This window comes from Galeopterus variegatus, unplaced genomic scaffold, assembly GCF_000696425.1.
Source record: "Galeopterus variegatus unplaced genomic scaffold, G_variegatus-3.0.2 Scaffold1151, whole genome shotgun sequence".
NCBI lineage: Eukaryota > Metazoa > Chordata > Mammalia > Dermoptera > Cynocephalidae > Galeopterus > Galeopterus variegatus.
In genome coordinates this window covers 333,281-357,242 of record NW_007727262.1, presented here as the reverse complement: position 1 = coordinate 357,242, position 23,962 = coordinate 333,281, and the positions used below count along the sequence as shown (strand labels likewise).

The 23,962-nt window shown below is 48.9% G+C and overlaps 1 protein-coding gene across 1 annotated transcript in view; it reads left to right on the top strand.

Moving 5' to 3' along the window:
- Positions 1 to 23,962, top strand: part of GABBR2 (gamma-aminobutyric acid (GABA) B receptor, 2) — a 299,076-nt gene that overhangs the window by 70,143 nt on the left and 204,971 nt on the right. Inside the window, exon 4 of the mRNA XM_008575182.1 lies at positions 15,897 to 15,998. Within this exon, the coding sequence (XP_008573404.1) occupies positions 15,897 to 15,998 (102 nt within the window). The remainder of the gene's footprint in view (positions 1 to 15,896; positions 15,999 to 23,962) is intronic.

Sequence of the window (23,962 nt, the reverse complement as noted above, 5' to 3'; positions counted from 1 at the left end):
CTTATCCATAAACTGGTCATAAGTATACCTTTTGGGTCTATACCAGTGGCCAAGAGGAGTGGGATGACCCGTTTGAGGGGCTCGGCATATGACGGGCACTCAGTGAATGTGAGTCAAACACTGTTGTTCGCATGTTTCCCACCTATCACAGATGTGCGGCCTTCTCCAGTTTTTCTCTCTGGCTTCCTTTCTGGAGCATTCTGGCATTTCTGCCCAAGAACTCTTTTTCTTCTGTGACACCTGAGCACAGATGAAGCACAAATGCTCCTCAGGCCTCCCCGTCGAAACACTGGGCACCGAGCATTAAGCGATGCTCACTTCAGGCAAATGGATGGGGTGTCCTGTAGTCTCATTCGTTCATTCAGCCAGTGTTGACGGAGCCAGGCCATTATGCTGGAATCTTAACAGGGACTCAGATAGGGCCTCCAGGTCCTCGCAGATGCACAGGCTAATGCCATGACAGTAACAGTAACTTTAGCACCTCCAGATTTTGGTCCCCTTTGGAAAATTCCACTTGGACTCTGCAGAGTAAATCCCTGTTCCCCGGAGTCTCTGAGTACTGCTCCTAGGAAGATACATTATAAAAACTGCTTAGCTTAGCACAGACTTAAAACCTGCTCCCAGACTGTCAGCCTGCTCAGCACTTTGGTGCCGTGTCCACGCCAGGACACGGTCAGTTCACCTGGTCTGCCAGCCCCCTCCCAGGACACAAAGTCAGCACCTCTATAGAATGGGGCTGGCTCCACCAGCTCCAGGAGAGTAGAAGGGCAGACTGTCTTTCCTGACCTTGGGGGAGCTGTAGAGAGCTTAGCTCCACTTGGTCCATGAGCAGCTTCAACATTCTCCCCCAGCCACCTTCAGTGGCTGAGGCGACCTCATGCTGTGTGCCTCTCGCTGCAGTGGATTCTCAGGGCTGTGGATGACCCAAGAAACTCCAGAGCAGGGCCAAGGAAGTAGAGGCCTGGGAGGGAGGTGCAGAGAATGCAGGTGTTTTGGGGGGGGCCAGCGCAGCTCAGTGGAGAATCCAGAAGAACTTCATGGAGGAAGGGCTGCTTGCAATGAGGCTTAAAGGGTGAGCAGGACTTGGACACAGGAGAGCAGAGGTCAGGAACTTAAGGTGATTATTGCATATGTGCCTGGTGGTGTAAATGAATTATAAGGTATAGGATACAATGTTAGGTGAAAAAATTAGGATACAAAGTTATTTATACTTTGATGACTTCTACCCAAAATACATAAAGACATATCCGTGTGTCAATTAAGGTCCCTGCAGGAAACAGATGGCAGAGAGGTGAAGTAAAACAAGTTTGCTTTAGAGGAAGTACTTTTGGCAGGGCCAAGGGAGTCAACCAGGGCTAATGCAGCCCCAGGTACTAGCAATGGTGGTAGTCAGGATCATCACGGGCCCTGGAGGACAAGCGAAGGGGGCAGAGCTACTGGAGCTGGAAGGACGGGCCACTCTACAGGAGCTGTAACCAAGCCAGCAAGGAGCCAGGTGGAGAAACACGCTGAACTCTTCCTCTCCCTTTCCTCTGACTCCTCTTGGGGCCTCCCATTGGGCCTCTGAATCCTACTGGCCTCCCATTGGTCCTCTGACTCCTCTTGGGGCCTCTCATTGGGCCTCTGACTCCTACTGGCCTCCCATTGGTCCTCTGACTCCTACTGGCCTCCCATTGGTCCTCTGACTCCTACTGGCCTCCCATTGGTCCTCTGACTCCTACTGGCCTCCCATTGGCTCTCTGACTCCTGCCAAAGCCTCTCATTGGCCAAGCCTAAGTGGAAGTCAGAGGACAAGGCCACTCAAGTGATGCCATCCATAGATGTCAAATTTCAGAGACAGAGCAGGGCAGGGCAGGCTGGAGAGTAACCAACCCAAGAAGTTGTACTAGTTGAGTTATTGTACTAGGGATATGGGTAGTTTTATTGCTTTTCTCCCTTCCCCAGACTTTCGATGAAGTTTAGAAATTACTTTGATAAGTTTAAATCTGTGAGTCTAAAGGAATGTAACTGGTCTGAGTCACTAGAGAGTTCTCTCAGCTGTCCATGGGTTCTCCACAGGAGGGCTGTCACCTGAGGACTGGGGGCAAAGCACTGGTTTGGGCTGAGCTCACACACATGTGGGTGGAGGGTGAGCCTGCCTGAGATCAGGTTCCCCAGGAAAGGGACTCTGAGACTTGGGCACCGGAGATTTACTGGTGAGTGCCCACAGGAGGGAGTGGGGAAGGCAGGACTGGGTGGAGGGAGAAGCTGACGCACTATGAGGTTGCGACAGAGGCCTTGGCTGAGCTTTTCCAGGGGAGATCTGGAGCTGGGATGGCCCTTCAGAGATGCCTCAATTCCAGGCAGGAAGGCTGGGCTGGTCATTGGGGGCAGGCTGCCCTGGGGAAAAGCTTGACCTTGGATGAACCTGCCTCCTTCAGTCACAGGCAAGTCCTGACAACAGGGTATTGAGAGCCTCCTTCCACTGGAAGGTTCTGACAGCACACCACAGTATCCATTACAGGGCCCCCTGGAATGGATGAGTTTACACTAAAGGCCCAGTCAGCCTGGGGCATGCTAGGAAGATGCCTCTCACTCAGAGGTTCCCAAATCTGGCTAGGCAACCGAGACCCCGGTGCACTTTGTGCAAGCGCAGATTGCTGGCCTTCCTCCTCCTGTCCCATTGTCAGACCTTGCTGTTGGGGCCCAGGAATCTGCATTTCTGCAGAGCTCCTGGGAAGATGCCGATGCACACTGAGGCTTGGAAGCCACTGCTCATAAACAGCTCTGAGACCAAGGACAGAATGTGTCAGGGACATTTCCAGGTCTGTTAGTGTTTACCGAGCAGCTGCTCTGTGCCAGGCCCTGGGCTAGGCTCTGGAACACAGAGGGACAAGTCTGCCACTGCCCTTGAACAGCACATGTCTCCATAGGGTTTTGGAAGGGGTCCTGGAAGAGCTGCAGCTGGTGGCTTTCTTGGGGGTCACTGTCCCATTGCTATTGTTAAAGAAATGGCTTTGGGCAGCATTGGTCCGAGAGGGAGGAAATTGGGTTTGAGTCCCAGTGGTGCAATTTGGGGCAAGTCCTTACCTCTCTCAGGACCTCAGTTTCCCCAGCTGTCCAGTGTGGGCAGGAGGGTTGTGTGAAGCAGTCCGGTTCTGATGGTCTGAGCTCAGCCTGTCTCTCAGACATGTAGGAATGGGCCTGAGGGTGTCTGCACCAACTCTGCCCGCTGGACAGGCAGCTCCCTTTGTGGTGACCTCAGGGCCAAGAGATGAAGATGAAGTATATCCTGGGTGCTGCCCGTCTCCTCTTCAGTTGTCCCTTTCTGATTTTGATGCCGCTGTCCCCTGGGTATGCCCAGCTCTGCCCTTCCTCTCTCTGCCAAATGTCTTGATTGCTGGCTTTGTGCCAGGCTTTATGTCCAGCACAGACACAGGGAGAGATCCCACTGTCCCAACTCTCCAGGGCCTCCCACACTCAAGCGAACGAGCCACTCATCGGGCCCTCTTACTGCAGGAGCCCCGGGGCGAGGTTCCTGTCTTCCTTTCCGAAGCCCCTCCTGGATTTGGGAGTCAGAGAGACATGAGTTGCAATCTTGGCCCTCTGGCTTACTCATCATAAGACCTTGGACAAGATACTTAATCTAAATGGGGACAGTAATGGATCAGCTTTATAAGACTGTTGAGAGGAAGACATTCCCTGCAGAGTCAATCCTGACGGTCCCGTACAGCCTGCTTCCTCCTTGAGGGCTTTGAGCAAGAGGCGGGGGACGTCAAGGAGGAGCAGAGGATGGGAAGGGTGGGCCTGGGCAGCAGTTTGCGCCCGTGCCCAGAGGGGTCTCATCCCCTCAGTTCCTCCCCTCACCCCACACCCCAAATCTGGGGCCCTGGAGGAAGAAGACAGTTTGTGCCATCCAAGAAGAGAGGATTTCAAATTCTGGGGATGTAGGATGTCAGGGCAGAATACGAGGCGAGGACAAATAACCCACTATGGAATAGAGAACTGGAAAGAAAGCTGCACATAAAAAGTGCAGTGACGGGGCCGGCCCGGTGGCGCACTGCTACAGTGCGCCGCTTGGGAAGCACGGCGGCGCTCCCGCCGAGGGTTCGGATCCCACATACAGACCGGTTCCCACTCACTGGCTGAGCCAGGTGCGGGTGTGACACCGAGGGTTGTGATCCCGTTGCCGGTCCCGGTCCGGTACGGGCGCGACACTGAGGGTTGCGATCCGTTGCCGGACACGGAAAAAGACAAAAAGGAAAAAAAAAAAAGTGCAGTGACTCCTCAGGGTCTCAGAGAGGGGTCCTTTAAGCTCCACCATGATGTCAGAGGATGGAAGCTAGGATCAGGCTGCTTGTCCAGTTTACAGAGCTGCCTGGAGCTGTCCTGTTTCTGCAGGGGAGAGAACATGTGCCCCCTGGGCTGCCCTCAGCCTGTGTGCCCTCATGACTACGGGACCTTCCTCAGGGATCCAGTGGTCTCGGCTGCCTCTGCATCTGATGTCTGGATCCTGTCTACGGCAGCCCTACCTCTCACACACCTGCCCTGGTGGGGAGCTCACTCCCACCTGGGGAAGGGCCCTTCTGTCCTTGGCTCACTCTCTTGCTAGAAAGTTCTGCCTCTGAGGGAACTGAAATCTATTTCCTGCTGGCTTCCTCCACTGGTCCTGGCCCTGAGGCCCAGGTGTCACGCTGGTCCTCTGGTCTCGGTGACAGCTTCTCAGGGATGTACAGGTGGGGTGTCTCACAGGCCTGGACTTCCCCTCCTGTCCCCTCAGCCACTCCATGAGTGACAAGGAGTAGGGATGGGGCTCAGAGCTGGGAAACAATTTTGAATTCTGCTTTCTTTATTGCTCTTAGGTGTGGTTTCTTTAATATCCCTCCTCTGTTTTGGTGGCAGAGACTCACTTTGCATATCGTTGATTTCCTGTAGAGGTCTGTATTCATCATCTTAACTGGATAATCCCCCTGTTTTATTAATATCTAATACTTTTGTAAATATTGGTTTGGTCCCGTGAGTCTGCTGCAATTAAAGCAATAGGCACTTAGTCACAAAGAAAGCAACGAGATTCTAAGAGCTAATTTCATTCTCCAACAACTCAGTGTCGTCTGACTTCACTGATCTCCAGTGGAGTGGTCAGGGACTTGGAGAACAGGAGGCAAAGAGAAGACTGCTAGTTGGGGGGCCCAAAGGGGGATTTTTGTGCATTATCCGAGAAGGGGGCTTGGGCCTGGTCCTACTTCCTCAGGCAGCCCCCATGCTGGGCTCCTGGAAGGGAAAGAGGTGTCCCAGATGGAAGGTGTGTGGAACCTCAGGACATTCTCCATTTAGCCAGGGAGAGGGGCCTTGAGCCTAGGACTGTGGAATTCAGAGGATGGGTCACTGCTAGCCTGGGAAGGAGGGAAGGCTTCCTGTAGGAAGTGGGGTTTGACGACACATATGGGATTTCAGGGTCGAACTAATTGTGTTAGTTTTCTTTTCTGCTGTAACAAATCATCATAAACTTGGTGGCTTGAAACACCACAAATCTATTATCTTACGGTACTAGAGATCAAGAGTTCAGGATCACTGGGTCAAAATCAAGGTGTTGGCAGGGCTGATCCCTTCTGGAGGCTCTAGGGGAGAATCTGTTTCCTTACCTTTTCCAGCTTGTAGAAGCTAACAGCACTCCTTGGTTTGTGGCCCCTTCCTCCACCTTCAAAGCCAGCAGCAGAGCATCTTCAAACAAATGAAACACATCTCTCTGATTCCTGCTTCTGTCTCCACATCTCCTTCTCTGACCCTGCTTCTCTCACCTCACTCTTTCCCTCATAAGGACCCTTGGGATTATATTGTACCACCTGGATAATCCAAATTGGCCTCCCCATCTCAAAATCCTTAATCCCACCTGCACAGCCCCCTTTGCCGTGTAAGGTAGCATATTACAGGAATTAGGATGTGGAGATCTTTAGGGATGGGAGGGTATTATTCTATCCACTACACTGATGACTCTTTGGAATTTCTAAAACTGTGAAAGCCTGGCTGATGGGAAGAGGAATTTGGGAGCCAGAGCAGCCCCAGTCCCTTTGAGTCACTGTCCCACCTCCTTGGAGTTGAATCCAGGGTGTGTTTCTCACCTGCAGTGTGTGGTTCTGGGAGATGGGCCTGCTGGGCTGAGGAGAGGAGATTGCATCCTGCAGACTCTCTGCCATCCCTGTGAAGGCTGGCATCCAGGTGGGTCCCGGGCAGAGGGACCTGTCACTCCACCATTTGTGATCCCTGCTCCCAGCTGCTATGTGGATTGGCCAGACAGACATCCACCAGCAGATGGGAGCTGCATGAGGGCTGATGTGAGTGGCTGGACAGGGATCAAGTCACATGTCCCTGTCACCCACTGCCATGGTAAGGGAGGCAGAGACCTGTCCCCCAGCCCCACATGTCTCCACAGGGGCGGGAGCTGCATGAGGGCTGATGTGAGTGGCTGGACAGGGATCAAGTCACATGTCCCTGTCACTCACTGCCATGGTAAGGGAGGCAGAGACCTGTCCCCCAGCCCCACATGTCTCCACAGGGGCGCCCGCAGAGTACCTCAGCTCTCCCCAGATGTATTCCCCCACTGGGGTCTTGGTAGTGTTCCAGCCACCACCGTCCCTGGGATGAGTCCCTGCATCAGTAGGCTGTGTCTTCTGGCTGCAGCACACAGCCAGCCCTCGGGAAGCTGCCTCATCCCTGCAAGACCAGCCCAGGACTCAGCATGGACTCTTCTGGGCTTTTGGACACATTGTGGCCTCAGAATGATTCACTAATTCTCTCGCCCATCACAGTTCTCAGCACCTACAATCTGCCAGGCACTACGCCTAGAGACAAGCAGACAAGGCCCTTCCCTCAGGCAGCTGAGGAGTCAGTGGGGACATTACCCCAGCCCCATATCTCCAAGACACTGCAGCTCACGGTCCTCACTTGTTTTCCTGCTTCTACAAACTCTGGGGAAATGACAAAAATATTATTTCTTTGGGACAGACAAGTGGTGCCATCAAATAGAGGGAAACAGGGGTTCCATTCAGGATGCCCCAGCATGTGATGTGAGGAAGACTGGCTTCTCCGTGGGAACGTGGTTTGGGTCCGTGAGCAGCCAGGTCTCAGGAGGCCCCAGGTGTGTGTTTCCTGTGGCTGCCATAACAGATCACCACAAACCAGGTGGCTTAAAAAACCAGAAAGTTATTCTCTCTCAGTTTTGGAGGCCAGGGGTCCTAGATCAAGGTGTCAGCAAGGCCATGCTCCCTCTGAAGTGTCTTGGAGAGAATCCTTCCTTGCCTCTTCCAGCTTCTGGTGGCTCCAGGTGTTCCCTGGCTGGCTCCAGTCTCTGCCTCTGTCTTCACATGGCCTTCTCCCTTGTCCTCTGTGTCCCAAATCATACTTTGCCTTTCTCTTATAAAGACACTTAACATTGGATTTATCCAGGACGGTCTCATATCAAGATCCTTAAGTTAATTACATCTGCAAAGACCCTTTTTCCAAATAAGGTCACATTCACAGGTTCTTAGGGTTAGGACTTAGACATGTCTTTTGGGGGTCACCATTCAACCTACTGGCTCTGCTCTGCACTGTGGACATGTAGGTGTCACACACACGTACAGACTTCACATGGACACAGCTGCATACGTACCCACAGTATTACCCATGTGCAAGCATTCCCCATGTGGAGGAGATCTAATACTTATTCACATAAGTACTTGCCCTTTAAAATTTTTTTTTCACTTATGTTCAACTCTGGTTATAGGTTATTAGGAGCTAACTTATTTGTAGAAATCTGAAAACTAGGTGGCTCCATTTTTCAAAAGGAACACTTTCTTCAATGAAGGCTCATCAGGTTTGGAAAGATGGAAATACACCAAATGGATAAGTTTCTGCAAGAATTTAAGTATGGGCGAGCATCTTCGTACAGTGGTGCCCTCTGCTTCTAACGAGCCACATTTTAACATGTTCCATATTTTAATGGATTTTACTTGAATGAACTGTTTAATCAAGTGAAGACACATTTCATGAATGAATAGAAGTAAATCTATAATTACACGCTTTAGTCAGGTAAGAGGAGTGACATTTCAGCACAATCCAGGGCTATATATAGCGAGTGCGTTTGAATGACAAAGTTGTTACCACCGCTTCCATGGGAGAGCTGGGAATTCGCTTTGCTCTCAAGTTCATTTCGTAACCTAATTAGAATTTTCAAAGAGTTGTAAAGTGTGTGTGGCACAGACCTGGTTCTCCCATCTTCACCTGGATCTTTGCTTTCTGGATGATTCCCCCGCTGGTGCAGGGACCTCCATAGGGAAGGTGTCCTGCGAACTCCTGGCCACAGAATCAGAGTGTCTTGGGGTCTCTGATACATGCAGCCTCCAGTCACTGGCTGTAGAGTTCACTTGCTCTTCGGAGCCTTCTCTGCTTGGGACATGTGGTTCGAACATCCCCGCTGGTGCAGGGACCTCCATAGGGAAGGTGTCCTGCGAACTCCTGGCCACAGAATCAGTGTCTTGGGGTCTCTGATACATGCAGCCTCCAGTCACTGGCTGTAGAGTTCACTTGCTCCTCGGAGCCTTCTCTGCTTGGGACATGTGGTTCGAACATGGTAACTTGGTATAATAAATTCTGCTTCTCTCTTCTCCCTTTCTTACTATCTCTCTCTCGGGTCCTGCTCCCTCCTTTCGTCTTTCCATTCTCCCTTCTGACACAGGCAGGGTCTGCTCAGGGTGTTAAGGACAGGAGCAGAAGGAAGTGAAGATCAAAGACAAGATGTACCTATTGGATGGGGCAGGAGGGGACAGGGGAGGAATCCCAGCTATGAAGAGAGGTGCTGCCCTGGATCTGGAGAAGGTGAAGGCAATGACTTAGGGGTTTTTAGGCAGGCTGGCAACCCAGCCGTGAGCATAGCAGTTCTGTTGCTTTGACCCCTAAAATCAGTGGCTCGCAACCTTAGCTGCACTCTGGAATCACCTGGAGAGCTCCAAAAATACTGATGCCTGGGTCCTATTCCAGAGATTCTGACTGGTTTAGGAGGCAGCTAGGGCATCAGTGTTTTCTGTAACTCCCTGGTGAGTGTAATATCCAGCCCAGAAGTCTTCAGGTGACTGCAGCCCCAGCCAGCATCTTGACCACAACCTTATGAAAGAGCCTGAGCCAGAACCTCCCAGCTAAGTCGCTCCCCCATCCTCCCCCATGAAAACTGCAAGACGATAAATGTTTATTTTTTTAAACTGCTAAATTTTGGGATAGGTTGTTGTACAGCAATAGATGACTAGTGCAGATTAATAGTTGCCCCGAATGTATCCCCAAGTCGGTCACTTCTTGCCACCTCCATCGTCACCATCCAGCCTCCAGAATTTCTAGCCTGGGTTAGTGCCGTAACCCCTCACTGTCCTTCCTGCTGCTCTCATATCCCTGCCCCCCACCCAGTGGTCCCACAGCAGCCTGAGGTACTGTTTCAAAAAACTGTTCCAATCATGTGTCTCCCAGACTTGAAACTTTGTAATGGCCTCCCACTGTGCTTAGGATCGATACCAGAATCTTTCAAGTGAATTGTAAAGTCTGCAGGATCTGCCCCTGCCCACCTCTTCTTTCTCATTTCATCCAACAATATCCCCCACCCTGCTGCATTAGGCTCTGCTTTTAGCCAAGCTGGGACATTGTTCCAGCTTCTCAATTACCTCCCTCTCACCACAGGACCTTTGTACATGCTGCTCCTTAGCCTGAAATCCTCCCTACCCTACCTCCTGGCCTGAGCCTGACTCTCTGTTACAGCAGAAGTATGCCCCTGAACTTGAGAGCCCTTGTCTCAGTGGATACTTTCACATCCACCAGGGCAGTCATCTGATTATTGTCCCCTACCCTTACTAGACAGAGATCCAGGACAGTGAATGGTTTTGCTCATCATTGGAGGCCCAGTACTACCTCATATGGTGCCTGGAACAGAAGAGATGTCAGCATCATGAATGAATGAGTGAATGAGTGAATGAGACTGATAGGAATAAACAGACCCTGTTCTGGAAGATCTGGGCCCCAGCTGACTGTCCAGGAATGTATTCAAGTCCAGAAGCCAGGCAGTGACTGGCATGAGATGGAAGTGCAGCCCCAGGAAGGAAACAAGAGCCCAGATGGGGAATCTGAGGTCTGAGAAGGTCCCTTGCCAGGCTGACTAGGGGCTGCACCGCCAGGCTCCCGACCTCAGGCTCCTTACTCGCCTTGATGGGGGGCAACAGGGGTGTCCAGGGCTGAGGTGGTGAATCTGTAGGGGCAGCATGTTCATTGGACATACCTGTGGGGAAAAGGAGTTGCAGGGGCCAGGAGCCTGGCAGGACTTGCAGATACAGTTCTGGGACCCCAAAGCAGAGACAGTGTGGGTGGATAGAACCTACTGACCCACATGACAGTGGGGACAGGGAATGCCTAAGACTGTGTGATCTCTGGAGAGAGGGCAGAGCGTGCATCATCTGGCAGCTGTTCTGCGTTTAATGGAGAGGGACAGGCTTTAGGACTGGAAGGAGGCCCTGCAGATGAGAGGCACAGAGGCCTTCTCAGGCTGGTGACCAGCCCCCTGATGGGACAGGGTGGATCCACATTCTGCTCAATATGGGCCAGATGGACTCAGTTGTGTGGAGTGAGAAAATTCTCCCACATGGTCCATTCGCCTGCACCCGCTTCCCAGTTCCATTTTCTTTGCACCTTTTCCTCTGGTCTCCTTTTCCTCCTCCAGCCCCCCTGCTTCTCCCCTATATCTCGCAGGCATGGATATAGACCAGCTGTGTGTTCCCCACGCTTAGCCTGTGCACACAGCTCAGTCCGCTGGAGGAATGTGGCCATTGTGATAGCTTCATTGGAGTGACAAGTCCCTGTCACCCTCTTCACCCACTGCCCGTGAGCCAGCTGGGAGGGAGGTTGTGTGCAGAGGCACTGGTCTCTGCCATTCAGACGGCTGATCTGACCTCTCCCTGCTCAGCCTGAGCAGGGTGTCCCCATGGCTCCTGGCTTCCCCGCAAAGCCACTGATTCCTCCTGGCTCCTGCCTACTTGCAAAGTGTTGGACTTCCCTAGAGCCTGAAGTCTGAATTCAGATGTTAGCTTCCTTGCATTTGAATCTTTGATTCCCAAAGCTAAACAGGAGCCCAAGGAGTTATTGGTCCCACCTTTTATGACCTTTATACTCTCCAACCCCCACCCCCATGTCCATGGCCTCCCTGAAGAGTCCTTGGTTCCTGTCCTAGCCACACGCCTCTCCTCTAACAATGAGCAACTTTGTCACTAGCCCTGATAAAGGCAACCAGAACTGAGCCCAGCACTCCATGTGGTCTGAGATGCACTGTCCCTTCCTTCATTCTAGATGTGATACCTCTTAAAGTGTGGTTCCTAGTCTTCGTCTCCCTTTTGGAAGTTGCCTTGCTCAGTTAATACATCCTGGTCTCCTAATCAAGGGGGAAAATCCAAGTCATTAAAAACTGTTTTCACACCATCATCAATGGTTTACTTAAAACCTATCCTCTTCCTTTATGTTCTCAAACTCGAGTGTGTAACAGAATTACCTGGAGGGTTAAACACAGGTGGCTGGGCCGCACCCCAGAGTGTCTGATTCAGCAGGTCCGGGATGGTGCCCGAGAGTTTGCATTCCTGACAAGTGCCCAGGTGATGCTGGTGTGACTGGTGCAGGGACGGCACTTGGAGAAGCACTGCTTTAGCAACATGATTTCTGATGCGACCTCGCACCCGCAGTCCACCCCAGTTCTCAGGGCGGCGGGAGAAGGGATAATCAACAGCTACTGCCTCCAAGCCTCGTGTCCCAGGTTATTCACTATCCCTGGGGCTCTGACCCCTCATTCTTCTCCGTGACATCAAACGTCTTGGGCTCCTTGTAGATTTGTTCCTGTGTGGGGCCTGGATTCACTACTGCAAAGGCAGGGAGAGTTTTCCCTGGAGGCCCTTGGCCTTTAGGGAGCCCAACCCTTCCTCACCTCCCTTCTAGCAGCTCCGGTGCCTGTTCACAGCCTTCCTCGTTCTGCTGTCACTCTGTGTCTTCTGCCCTCCTGGTCCTCTCTTCCACATGATGGAGCGGCCTTCTTCCTCCCCTGCCCATCAGCGCCCCTCTCTCCCCACCCCTCTCAGGATGCCCAGGGCCTTAGGCCCTTGGCCTTTAGGGAGCCCAACCCTTCCTCACCTCCCTTCTAGCAGCTCCGGTGCCTCTTCACAGCCTTCCTCGTTCTGCTGTCACTCTGTGTCTCCTGCCCTCCTGGTCCTCTCTTCCACATGATGGAGCGGCCTTCTTCCTCCCCTGCCCATCAGCGCCCCTCTCTCCCCACCCTTCTCAGGATGCCCAGGGCCTATCAGCAGATCAGACCCCTGGGGGCTGCCTCACCAGGCTCAATGTGCAGATGAGGCCCCCAGCGGGGCCCCGACTATTTGAGTGTGTGTGTGTGACTGTGCGTGTGAGTGTATTTTATTTTCTTGGGAGTTAAGGGTTACTCCTTTCCCAGAAGAACACATTTCCACTTTTATAATGGAGGTGAATAGAAAAATAGAATTCACTTTGCAGAAATTGTTTATAGCATACTGCCATAAGACATTGGCTCCGTTAAACAAGAGGTACCTGCAGATCTGGAAGGAAACACAGTTGTTTAAAAATTTACTCAGTAAACCTTTCATCAGTGCACTGAAGGATCCTTCTGTCCACATGTGAGGGTGTGGAGTTTTCCCTTGTGAGGAAGATCAATTGTTTCTTTTCCAAGCTTTGGTTATTTTAAAGTGCCATTTATTACTGATTTCCTCCACCTGTTTTCCCTAAAAACGTGTATTAGACTTCATACTTGAGCTGAGTGCAGACTCCTTGGTGCTGAAATTATGGGTGGTGGGTGGCTGATCGCTCTGACCATCTGTTCTGACTTGTTCTGGTTTATGGAGCTTCAGAAACGTCCACGTCTGGCCAAATCCAGAAGAGCCAGCCTGGGAGCCTGGGAAGAGCACTGGGCTGGGAGTCACACCTCAGTTTCCTCATCTGTGAAATTGGGGGCGGGATGAGATGACCTCCAGGGTGTTTTTTATTTGTTTGTTTTGAGTTCTGACCACCTATAAAATATTTTGTTCTGTCGTATTTATATACAGCTTCTACGCACACACTAGTACACACATATAGACACCCCAAGACAGTGACTAAATTGATGCCTGGAAATGACCATTCCAACATTTAAGCTGTGTATAGAATTTTAGAGTGTGACCATTTAGAGGCATAAATGAGTATAAAATTTTAGAGGCACTTTACATCCTCAATGTTTTTGCTGAGCCTTGAATCAACGCTGTGAGTTACTTGCTGTATTGCCCTCATTTTATAGGTGAAAAGACTGAGACTCAAGAGAGGCTGAGTTGTTTCCCTAGATTTGGTGTGTGCCAGTCAAGAGCCAGGGCTTATCTGGGCATGCCCAGGAGTCCCTGCATTGGGTTGCACTGCTCTCCAGCAGTGGCTAGTTTGCACGGTTTGTGTGTTTAATCATTGCTATTGCACCACAACACCATCATGACACATAAAACTGGTAATGGGACCCCGTCTGCATCCTGAAAGGATCTGAGGCCACAGAAACTCTAATGGCAAAAGCTAACTTTTTTTCAGCCAACTAGCTCCCAATCTTCTATCAAAATAGAGCTAAAAACTAAGGATGGACAGGTTTAACCTGACTGTGGCAGTTTCTTTCTTTTTACAAAACATTTATCACAAAATATTTCAAGCATTCAGAAAAGCACAGAATAAAATAAACACCCATGGGCTTACTAGCCAGAATTAATAAATGTTCACATTTTGCTCCATTTGCTTCCTATTTCTTTTAAAGAAATAAAATATGGCAGTTCTCATTGAAATCTCCTTTGTTCCCCCTTCCTGGTGGTGGCTTCCCAGTAACCACCCTGTGACATTTAGGGCCAGCTTATTCAAAACACTTTGATATGTATATTACAAGAATCCACCAATGTTGAAATAAGAGATGCTTTTTTTATTGTAGTAAAATATACATAACAGAAATTTGCCATTTCAGCCATTTTTAAACATACAGCTCAGTAACATTAAGTACAGTCACATTTTTGTGCAACTGTCACCACTGTCCATCTCCAGAACTTGTCATCTTCCCAAGCTGAAACTCTGTGCCCATTAAACAGTAACTCCCAATTTCCTCCTTCCCCCAGCTCCTGGCAACCACCATTCTACTCTCTGTCTCTATGAATTTGACTACTCCAGGCACCTAAAAGTGGAATCATACAATATTTGTCATTTTATGTCTAGCTTATTTCACCCAGCGTAATGTCTTCAGGGTTCACCCATGTTGTAGCATGTATCAGAATTCCACTCCTTGTTAAGGCTGCATAATATTCTGTCATCATGTGCCACTGTTTGTCCATCCACCCATCCATCCATCCATCAGCAATGAACGTTTGGGTTGCTTCCGCCTTTTGGTTACCGTGAAGAACGCTGCTATGAACAGTTCAAGTCCGTGCTGTCAGTTCTTTTGGGTATGCCCAGAAGTGGAATTGCTGGGTCATATGGTAATTCTATGTTTAATTTTTTGAGGGCCTGCCTTGCTGTTCTCCACAGCAGCTGCACTGTTTTACATTCCCACCAACAGTGCACAAGCGTTCTAGGTTCTCCACACCCTCGCAGACACTTTTCTGGTTTTTGATAATAGTCATCCTAAAGTGCGTGAAAAAGAGGTGCTTTTTTTTTTTTTTTTTTTTTTTTTTTTTTTTTTTTTTGGGACCGGCAACGGGATCGCAACCCCCGGTGTTGCTCCCGCACCTCGCTCAGCCAGTGAGCGGCCGGTCTGTATGTGGGATCCGAACCCTAGGCGGGAGCGCCGCCACGCTTCCCAAGCGGCGCACTGTAGCAGTGCGCCACCCGGCCAGCCCAAAAAGAGGTGCTTTTAAAGATCATCTTCTCTCAAAGAGGAGGGAACTGAGGCCCACAGAAAATAAGGGCCATACAGAGAGGCCAAGGTCACAAACAAGTCAACGACAGAGCAGGACCTGGAAGCTGAGTCCCCTTACCCAGTTCTTTCTACTAAAATGCACAGTCCAGTTCCCATCACTATATGGCCAAAGGTCAGATACATACTTCAGACTTATTTGGTTTGATCCTAATTTTTTTTTCTTTTTTAAAAAAAAACCATCAAAATAGTCAATACTAAAAAGTGAAGTCTAGATTTCTGATTTCTCCCTCCAAAATCAGAAGGTCTGGTGACCCTGGACCCAAGTTCTAGCACAGTAACCAAGTAGCAACTGCTATATTTAAATGGGGCATGTGGTCACCAGTTTGCCACAATCCCCACTACTCTCTGATACCTCTCCACACTGGCTGGACCCAGTGACATGGAGTTCGCAGCTATGTGCTTTGTAGATACCTAGATGTTGGTTGTTCTGGGTGTCCGCACACATGGAGCTATGTCTAACCTCACAGGCTGGTTTCATACCTCCTACTCTTTCCTCTAATTTACATTGTCTCTGAATGTCTTGGCTATTTTCTTCACTGCAAAAGTGAAATAATATTGCAAATAAATAGTGCAAAATATAAACAGAGACATTGTTGGATAGCTGATTTGGAGACAGCGTGATGTGGTGGAGAAACACTAGCAAGGGTGCTAGTCTGGACTCTCGCAGGAACTCCCTGGGCACCCTTAGCAAGTCCCTTCCCTGTCTGGCCTCCTTGCGTCCATGTATCAATTGGAGGGTGGGATGGGGGATCCCTGAGGTCCCAGGGGGTGCTCTAGTTTATAATGAAGAAAGAAACTACTCCTTCGTGTTGTTGGTGGAGTGGAGAAAATCACTTTGCCCACTGGAGCCGCTTCCCCAGGACAACCCCTCTGAACTGGCCCTTCCTATGGTCACCAGCACACTCACCCTCTGCTTTCTCTTTGCTGACAGGTGAGGAACGACCTGACCGGGGTTCTGTATGGTGAGGACATCGAGATTTCGGACACCGAGAGCTTCTCCAATGATCCCTGCACCAGTGTCAAAAAGCTTAAGGTAGGCACAAGTGACCACAACCTGAATGACAGACTGATGGTGATGCTCCTGGGGTTCCCCACATCCCCTGACTGTGAAAGAGCCTGAAGTTTGGTTCCAGGGGTTGGCTTCCCTGGGTGTCTCACTTGCTCGCTGTCCAGCACTGGCCGAAGGTGCTGACTGCCAGGCACACAGCCATTTAAGCTCTCACCGTAAGGTTACATCTCTCAACCCAGCCCAAGGGGTAAGTAGGGCACAAATTATTATCTTCTCTACTTAGAAGAGGCTCCAGAGAGGAAATATCTTGCCTAAAGCCCACAGCAAGGAAGTATTGCTGGGACTGAAAGCCCATGCCCCTGACCCCCATACAGTGACATTCATTTTAGGAAAAGAAAAAGTCAACTAGAAGTTTCTCCAGTTGTAAATAAGCCTCTGACTTTCATTGGTCCATTCATTCTGCAATCTCTCCCGGACACATTTGTGTGCCAGACCCTCTCCTGGGCTCACAGACCCCCACAGAACTGTCCTTGTCCTCAGGTTGTCAAGGCATGGCCTGGAGAGGAAGACAGATACCTCCCAGGGGAAACAGGAATGAAGGGTCCTGGGAACAAAGGGAGGAAGTGGCTCATCCCACCTGGGGAGAGGGTTCAGACAAGGCTCCAAGGAGGATGGGTGGAGCAGGATCCCAGCCTGCAGGAGCGCGGCAGGGAGGGGAGGATGGAGATCCAAGGGCAGGGCATGCTCATCCTGTGCTTGGGATCAGCAGGAATTCCACCGAGCCTGAAGTCTCCAGGGAGGAGATGGGAGGGAAGACACTGAGGCTGGAACAGGGTTTGCAGCCAGTTCCCAGGAGCTTCGAATGCCGACCTGAGAAGTTTAGTCTTTTATCCTGAGGGTAGTGGGGAGCTGCTGGATGTTTGGAAGCAGGTACAAGTGTAGTCGGAGCTGTGGACTTCCTCTTTTGCTCTCCTCTATTCCCTCATGCCCATACTTAAAGTCGTTGGCATGGAGACCCCAGATGCCAACTGCTGGTGTGTCCCTTCTGTCTTGGGCGGGTCCCAAGCTGTCCCAGTCAGAGCAGGTGGCAGTTTAGAGCTGTTGCCTTCCAAATCCCTCAATCCACAGATGGGGAGCTCAAAGCCCAGAGATGGGGAGCAAGGGAAGCAACATGCCTATTGTTAGTCACCTCCTCAGAGCAGACACAGCCCCGGGAGCCCCTGCAGATGAGAAACAGTCACCAGGGGAGAGCCTGCTGGCAGCCCAGGTAGCTGGAGCCACATCTGCCCAAGCTCTTCCCCGGCAGTGCCACAGGCTTGGAGGGCTCGGGGCTGGGGTGGCCACTCTGCAAGGAGCACCTGGGGCGGAGTGGGGGTGGAGGGAGCCCCGGTGCGGCGCTGACATTCTCTGCCACAGAGGAGGCATCTCCCCAGGGCGGCGCTTGAAATAGCTTCCTGCGCCTCAGGGGCCCAGCAGTGTTTGGGCTTTCAAGTTTAAAGAGGCTTTGTGTGTGGAGCAGAGGTTCTAGTTGAAAGCCTGAGAGAATCAAGATGGAAGTGGGCGCTGTGCTCAAACGCTTGAAATAGCTTCCTGCGCCTCAGGGGCCCAGCAGTGTTTGGGCTTTCAAGTTTAAAGAGCCTTTGTGTGTGGAGCAGAGGTTCTAGTTGAAAGCCTGAGAGAATCAAGATGGAAGTGGGCGCTGTGCTCAAAGCAAGCAAGTCCAACAGCGGTAGGAGTGATACTGACGATGACGACAATAGCGCGGAAATAGCTGGCCTTGGCAGTGACTGACCAAGGGCCAGGCCCCGTGCAGAGCCCTTGACCTTCACTCACTCATTTAGTCCTCCCCAAAGCCCAAGAGTGGAGAAAACTTTCATGTCCCTGTTTCACAGATGGAGACTTGAGGCCTGAAGAGGCTTAGGAACGACTCCAAGACACCCCACTAAAAAGTCGTGGGTGGGACTCAAGCCCAGGTCTGCATGATGCTGTGGCCCAGCTTTCTCCACCACCTGCATGAGCTTGAGAAAGGATTGCATCCCACAAGCAGGAGAGCAGGGCCCAGGTCAGAATGCTCCGTCTGTGGGCAAAGGATCCCCTCTGCCCAGACACCTGCATGGCTCCTTCCTGCGCCTTTTTCGGGTCTTGGCTCAGTCATCCCCTGTTCCCAGAGGCCTTCCCCGGGCACTTTATGGAGCATTGAAATCCCTGCCCCTCCAACTCCCACTGCCCCTTTCTTATTTTCTCTGTTTCACTGATTGACATCTATATTCATTTCCTGGTAACAAAGTACCAGAAACTTACTCTGTCATGGTTTTAGAGGCTAGAAGTTCGAGATCAAGGTGTGCTAGGACCGTGCTCTCTGGAAGGCTCTAGGGCTCTTCCCTGCCCTTCTCTCAGCTTCTGGCATTACGGGCAATCCTTGGCAGTCTTTGGCTTGTAGCTGCGGTCTCTGCCTCATGTGGCATTTCCCCCCTACCCTTCACATCGTCTCCTTATTAGGGCACCAGTTGTATTGGATTAAGAGCCTGTTCCAGTATGACCTCTTCCTAACTCATTACATCTGCAGTGACCCTGCTTTTAAATAAGGTCACATCCTGAGGTAACTAGGATTAGGATATCAACATACCTTTTGGGGGGACACAGTTCAACCCCTAATAGCATTTGACATAACTCATTTTGTCTAATTGTTTTATCGTCTGTCTTTTCCCATTAGAATGTAAACTCCACGAAGCAGAAGTTTCTCTCTGTCTTGGTCACTGTTTTGTTTCTGTTCACCTGAAACCCAGCTTAACAATTTGTTGAGTGTGTGTGAATGAAATACCAAGTCTGGACAGACAAAACCAACAGAAGACACAAGGACAAAATACTCAGGAACAAAGAAAAGGTAGTAACTCTGCAAAGCTCAGAGGAAAAGTGAGTCTGTGACTTATTGTGGGATACGATGCAGAAGGAGGTACAGAGGACAAGGGAGAAAACCAAATATCAAATAGCAGGACTAGAATCTGCACTGGAGATAGTAAAGAGCAGAGTCAAAGCCAAGGGAAATGGAAATCAATAATGTAGAGAACAAACCTGAGACGGTTTTCCAGAATTCAGAGGAAGTGGCCAAAGAGACCAATTCAATGAGAGAACAGACAACAGTTATTGATGCTGGAAAAGGGAGATCCTAAGGGAAAACCAGGACGAATGAAACAGAACCAAAATAAAAAGCAAAACAGGTGCCCCAGAAGCAACAGACATTTTGTTGTTGTCTAGCACCCGGATTTTGGTGTCTAATACCATTCTGCAACAAAAGGAACCAGGGCTCCTTGGAGAAATGGCTGATTCTGTGGGGGAGGAAACATATGAGATGATCCTGGAGCATCTTGTAGTGCCGGAAAGTAAAGAAAATGACCAAAACAGCAGCAGAACACACGGGGGTTGTCAAAGGAGTTCAGCAGCCGATTGAAAGAGCTCCCAATGTCCAAGGCTGGAACAATTTGAGCGATAACATAAAACTAGTATTGGCATATAACCCAATACTAGATTTTGTGGATATTATGAAATAAATATCCACTAGCCCATACTTATATAAATTATTGAATAAATGCACAGGAGAGAACCAAGGCTGGAACAATTTGAGCGATAACATAAAACTAGTATTGGCATATAACCCAATACTAGTTTTTTGTGGATATTATGAAATAAATATCCACTAGCCCATACTTATATAAATTATTGAATAAATGCACAGGAGAGAATAGACAAATCTCCTATGCAGAATTCCAATAACATATGTAGATACTTCACGCTCCAAGGAGGGAGTTATGATTACCCACTAATTAATTTCCTTCCTTCCAAAGAGTACCGTGTGAAAAGGGGAAAAAGAATAATTTGACGGTGGAGAAACCTGACAAACACTACCTCAGCCTTGATATAATGTGACAGCAGCCTTGATATAATGTGATGAAATGGCGTGTTAACCTCTGTGGTCTTCCTCCCCCAAATCCATAACCCCAGTCTACCCAGGGAAAAAAATCAGACAAATTCCAGTTGAAGGCCATTCTGCAAAATACCTGACCAATACTCCTTAGAACTGTGATGATCACCAAAAATGCGGAATGTCTGAGCCTCCAGGAGCCTAAGGAGACATGATAACTAAATGGAATGAGGTGTCCTAGATGGGATCCAGGAATAGAAAAAAGCCATTAGAAAAAAAAACCTAAGGGAATCTGAATAAAGGATGTGCTTCAGCTAATAAAATAATGTATCAATATTGGGGCCGGCCCGGTGGCGCACTGCTACAGTGCGCCGCTTGGGAGCGCGGCGCTCCCGCTGAGGGTTCGGATCCCACATGCGGACCAGTTCCTGCTCACTGGCTGAGCGAGGTGCGGGAGCGACACTGAGGGTTGCGATCCCGTGCCGGTCCCGGTCCGGTGCAGGCGCGACACTGAGGGTTGCAATCCGTTGCCGGACACAAAAAAAGACAAAAAAAATAATAATAATAATGTATCAATATTGGTCCATTAATTGTAACAAACATACCATACTAACATAAGATGTTAATAATAGGGAAAACTGCGGGGAGGGGGCAGTATGGGAACTCTCTATATACTATCTCCAGTTTTTCTGTAAATCTGAAACTATTCTCAAATAAGAAGTTTATTTTTTTTTAAAGAAGGAAACAAACTCAAGTGGGCTTAAGACAGACATAGTAGATTGGACCCTACAAAATTGTCAATATTCTACCATTTTTTAACTATAGAATCAGCAATTTCATATGGAAATGTGCAGACTCTATGAGCAGATTAGACAGACTCTGCTTTCTAGCAGAATTGGTGAAGAGAGCATACTTAGACACATTCTGGCCAAAGATTTGACATACAAACTTAAAGGGGAAAATCTTACAAGTATCTAGGCCAGAAAAAAAAAAAAAAAAACTTCCCACAAAGATGCAAAAACCAGGCCACCTTCTGACTCCTCTGCAGCATTAAATCCAGAGATGATGGAGCAACAGGGAGACATTCGCTCATATGTGAGGCCCACACGGTGTACCAGCCAGATGCCCTTCTTGAAGTTGCGTCCTACATCAGCCTGCTGAGAGCAAAGGCAAAATTTACAGCTGAGGTCGTGACAGAAATGGCTGAGCAGGGCCACTGGAACCCGTGGAAGGAGGGCTAAGTCTCAACAATTGTTATAAAAGTGTATACAAATGCAAAAATTACGTATGCTTTTACATATAATGCAAAAATAGATACTGCAATCACAATAATTGAGATATAAAAATCTAAATAAAATTCACAGGGCCTAGGAAGTGGGAAAGTAAAAAAAATGTTGCTAAACTCCTGGTCTTAACTAGGAGAGGGACTCAAAACAGACCATTTTACTCCTGAGTTCCTTAATCAGAAATATGTAAGCTAAAGAACACTTCAAATAACTCAGTGGTACATATACTACAATGCAAGCAGAACTTGCAGCTGCTGAAACACAGAGGACAAGGAGATCTAACCTGCGTATTGAAATCAGAAAGCAAACGTGAAAACCAGAAAGCACCAAACAGATAATTGCAGAGCAAATATGATGACCCTAATCAGAAATTCAAATAGGTCAAACTTGCTATTAAAAGGCAAAGACTTTCAGGTTGTCCTTTGAAAAACTAACTGTAGCTATTTACAACAGATTAATGATGCAGAATGGTGAAAAGTAAAAGGCTCGGCAAAGGTCCGGCAAGCAAACCAAACTCCAGCAAGAATCCCGGTGTTCACATCAGACCAAAGAGAATCCAAGGTGCAGGTGTTAAACGGGATTAAGGAGAGTCGTTTTGTATAGATAAGAGTATAATTCGGGGCCGGCCCGGTGGTGCACTGCTACAGTGCGCCGCTTGGGAAGCACGGCGGCGCTCCCGCCGAGGGTTCGGATCCCACATACAGGCCGGTTCCCGCTCACTGGCTGAGCGAGGGGCGGGCGCAGCACCGAGGGTTGCGGTCCCGTTGCTGGTCCCCGGTCCAGTACGGGCGCGACACTGAGGGTTGCGGTCCGTTGCCGGACACGAAAAAAGACAAAAAGGAAAAAAAAAAAGTATAGTTCACTGTGAGAATAGCATACTTGTGGACTATTACTGCTCTAAATTATGTCGTCTCACTAAAATAAATAAAGAAAAGCCTTTTAAAAATACAAAGGGGGATTGGCAGAAACACAAGAGCATTGGGAGACATTAAATCTCTCTCTCAGTCTTGGACAGTTCACCCATACAAAAATGGGCAAGAACATAGAAGAACTGAATAACGAAATTAATGAAAATGAGGAAATTAATAAGGCTAATTTAGCAGATATGTATCAAAGCTCGTGTCCAGAAAGTCAGGAAATAAAGCCGTCTCTGTGTGATNCTGAGGGTTGCGGTCCGTTGCCGGACACGAAAAAAGACAAAAAGGAAAAAAAAAAAGTATAATTCACTGTGAGAATAGCATACTTGTGGACTATTACTGCTCTAAATTATGTCGTCTCACTAAAATAAATAAAGAAAAGCCTTTTAAAAATACAAAGGGGGATTGGCAGAAACACAAGAGCATTGGGAGACATTACATCTCTCTCTCAGTCTTGGACAGTTCACCCATACAAAAATGGGCAAGAACATAGAAGAACTGAATAACGAAATTAATGAAAATGAGGAAATTAATAAGGCTAATTTAGCAGATATGTATCAAAGCTCGTGTCCAGAAAGTCAGGAAATAAAGCCGTCTCTGTGTGATGAAGGCCCGAGGCTTTTGAAACTCATTCCAAGCCTTTTCTGAATGGGGGCCTTCAAGTTGAACATTTCGAGACTGAGCTGGGCAGCCACCCACGCAGAGACCAGGCACTGGACCCTGTAGGGGACTGCTGCAGGCTTCGGACTCCCTCTCTGTCCCCCTCAGTTGCATCATCCACCTTCCCTGAAGTGGCCCCCAACCCTGTATGCATATTTTCACTTTTTAGTGGAGTTAGTATGTGTATCATTTCAACTGCGGGACTTCCACAGATTCAACTCTTCTGGAGTTGAGATCTGAAGGGCATTTGCCGTAGTTCAATCCAGCTGCTGTGGAGGCCACATACGTTCATGGGAAGACCAGAAACTTAAATATTTTAAAATAAATAAAACACAGATTCAAAAACTATACAAACCAATTGAATGTCTTAATGAATGGTAAGGGGAATACTGCCTGGGACACCCCAAAAGCTTTTTCCATCTACCCATGTCCCGCCTTCACCATCAGTAACCATACAGCCTACTTTTATAATAATTATAACATTATCTTATTTATTTATTTTTTTGTTCAGAAGTCAGAAAACATAGGGAATGTCGTTCTAGTTGTTACCTATTTTTTATTGTGGTAAAACATACATAACATAACATTTGCCATCTTAACCATTTTTTAGGGTTCAGTGGCAGTAAGTACACTCAGTGTTGTGCAGCCATTCCATTTTCCATCAGTTCCACAACATTTTCATCATCCCAAACAGAAACTCAGAACAGGGGCTTTTGAATGAAGTAGATCCTGGGTATGACTCCTGTCCCTACATCAGTGTCTTCCTCTGTAGAAAGGACATTGGGACATTCATCGAGCAGGATTGTGTGATGGTCATCATGGGCCAAGTGTTGGGCTCTCACAGGGGCTGAATAATCAGTAGTTGATGTTATGTTGGAAACCTGAGAAACACTGCAGTTGAGAAAACACTAAATAATAAAACACTCGATAATAAAATTGTGAACTTTAAAGGAAAAAAGTCATGGAACTCCCTATCTCTTAATGAACATCATAAAATAATAACAAAGGGTTTCATAAAACTCAAACTTTGGGGCATTAGCAAAGTTGAGAGGTTATGAACAACTCATTTGGGTGCTCGGGGCCTCAGTTTCCCACCCAGCTCCCATTTTGCGGTGCATTTACCAGAGGAGGTAGGAGCATGCTCGCCTGCATTAGCTCTGTGAAGCACAGGATGTCTTTCCAGCGGGCTGGTTTTCTCTCCTTCCC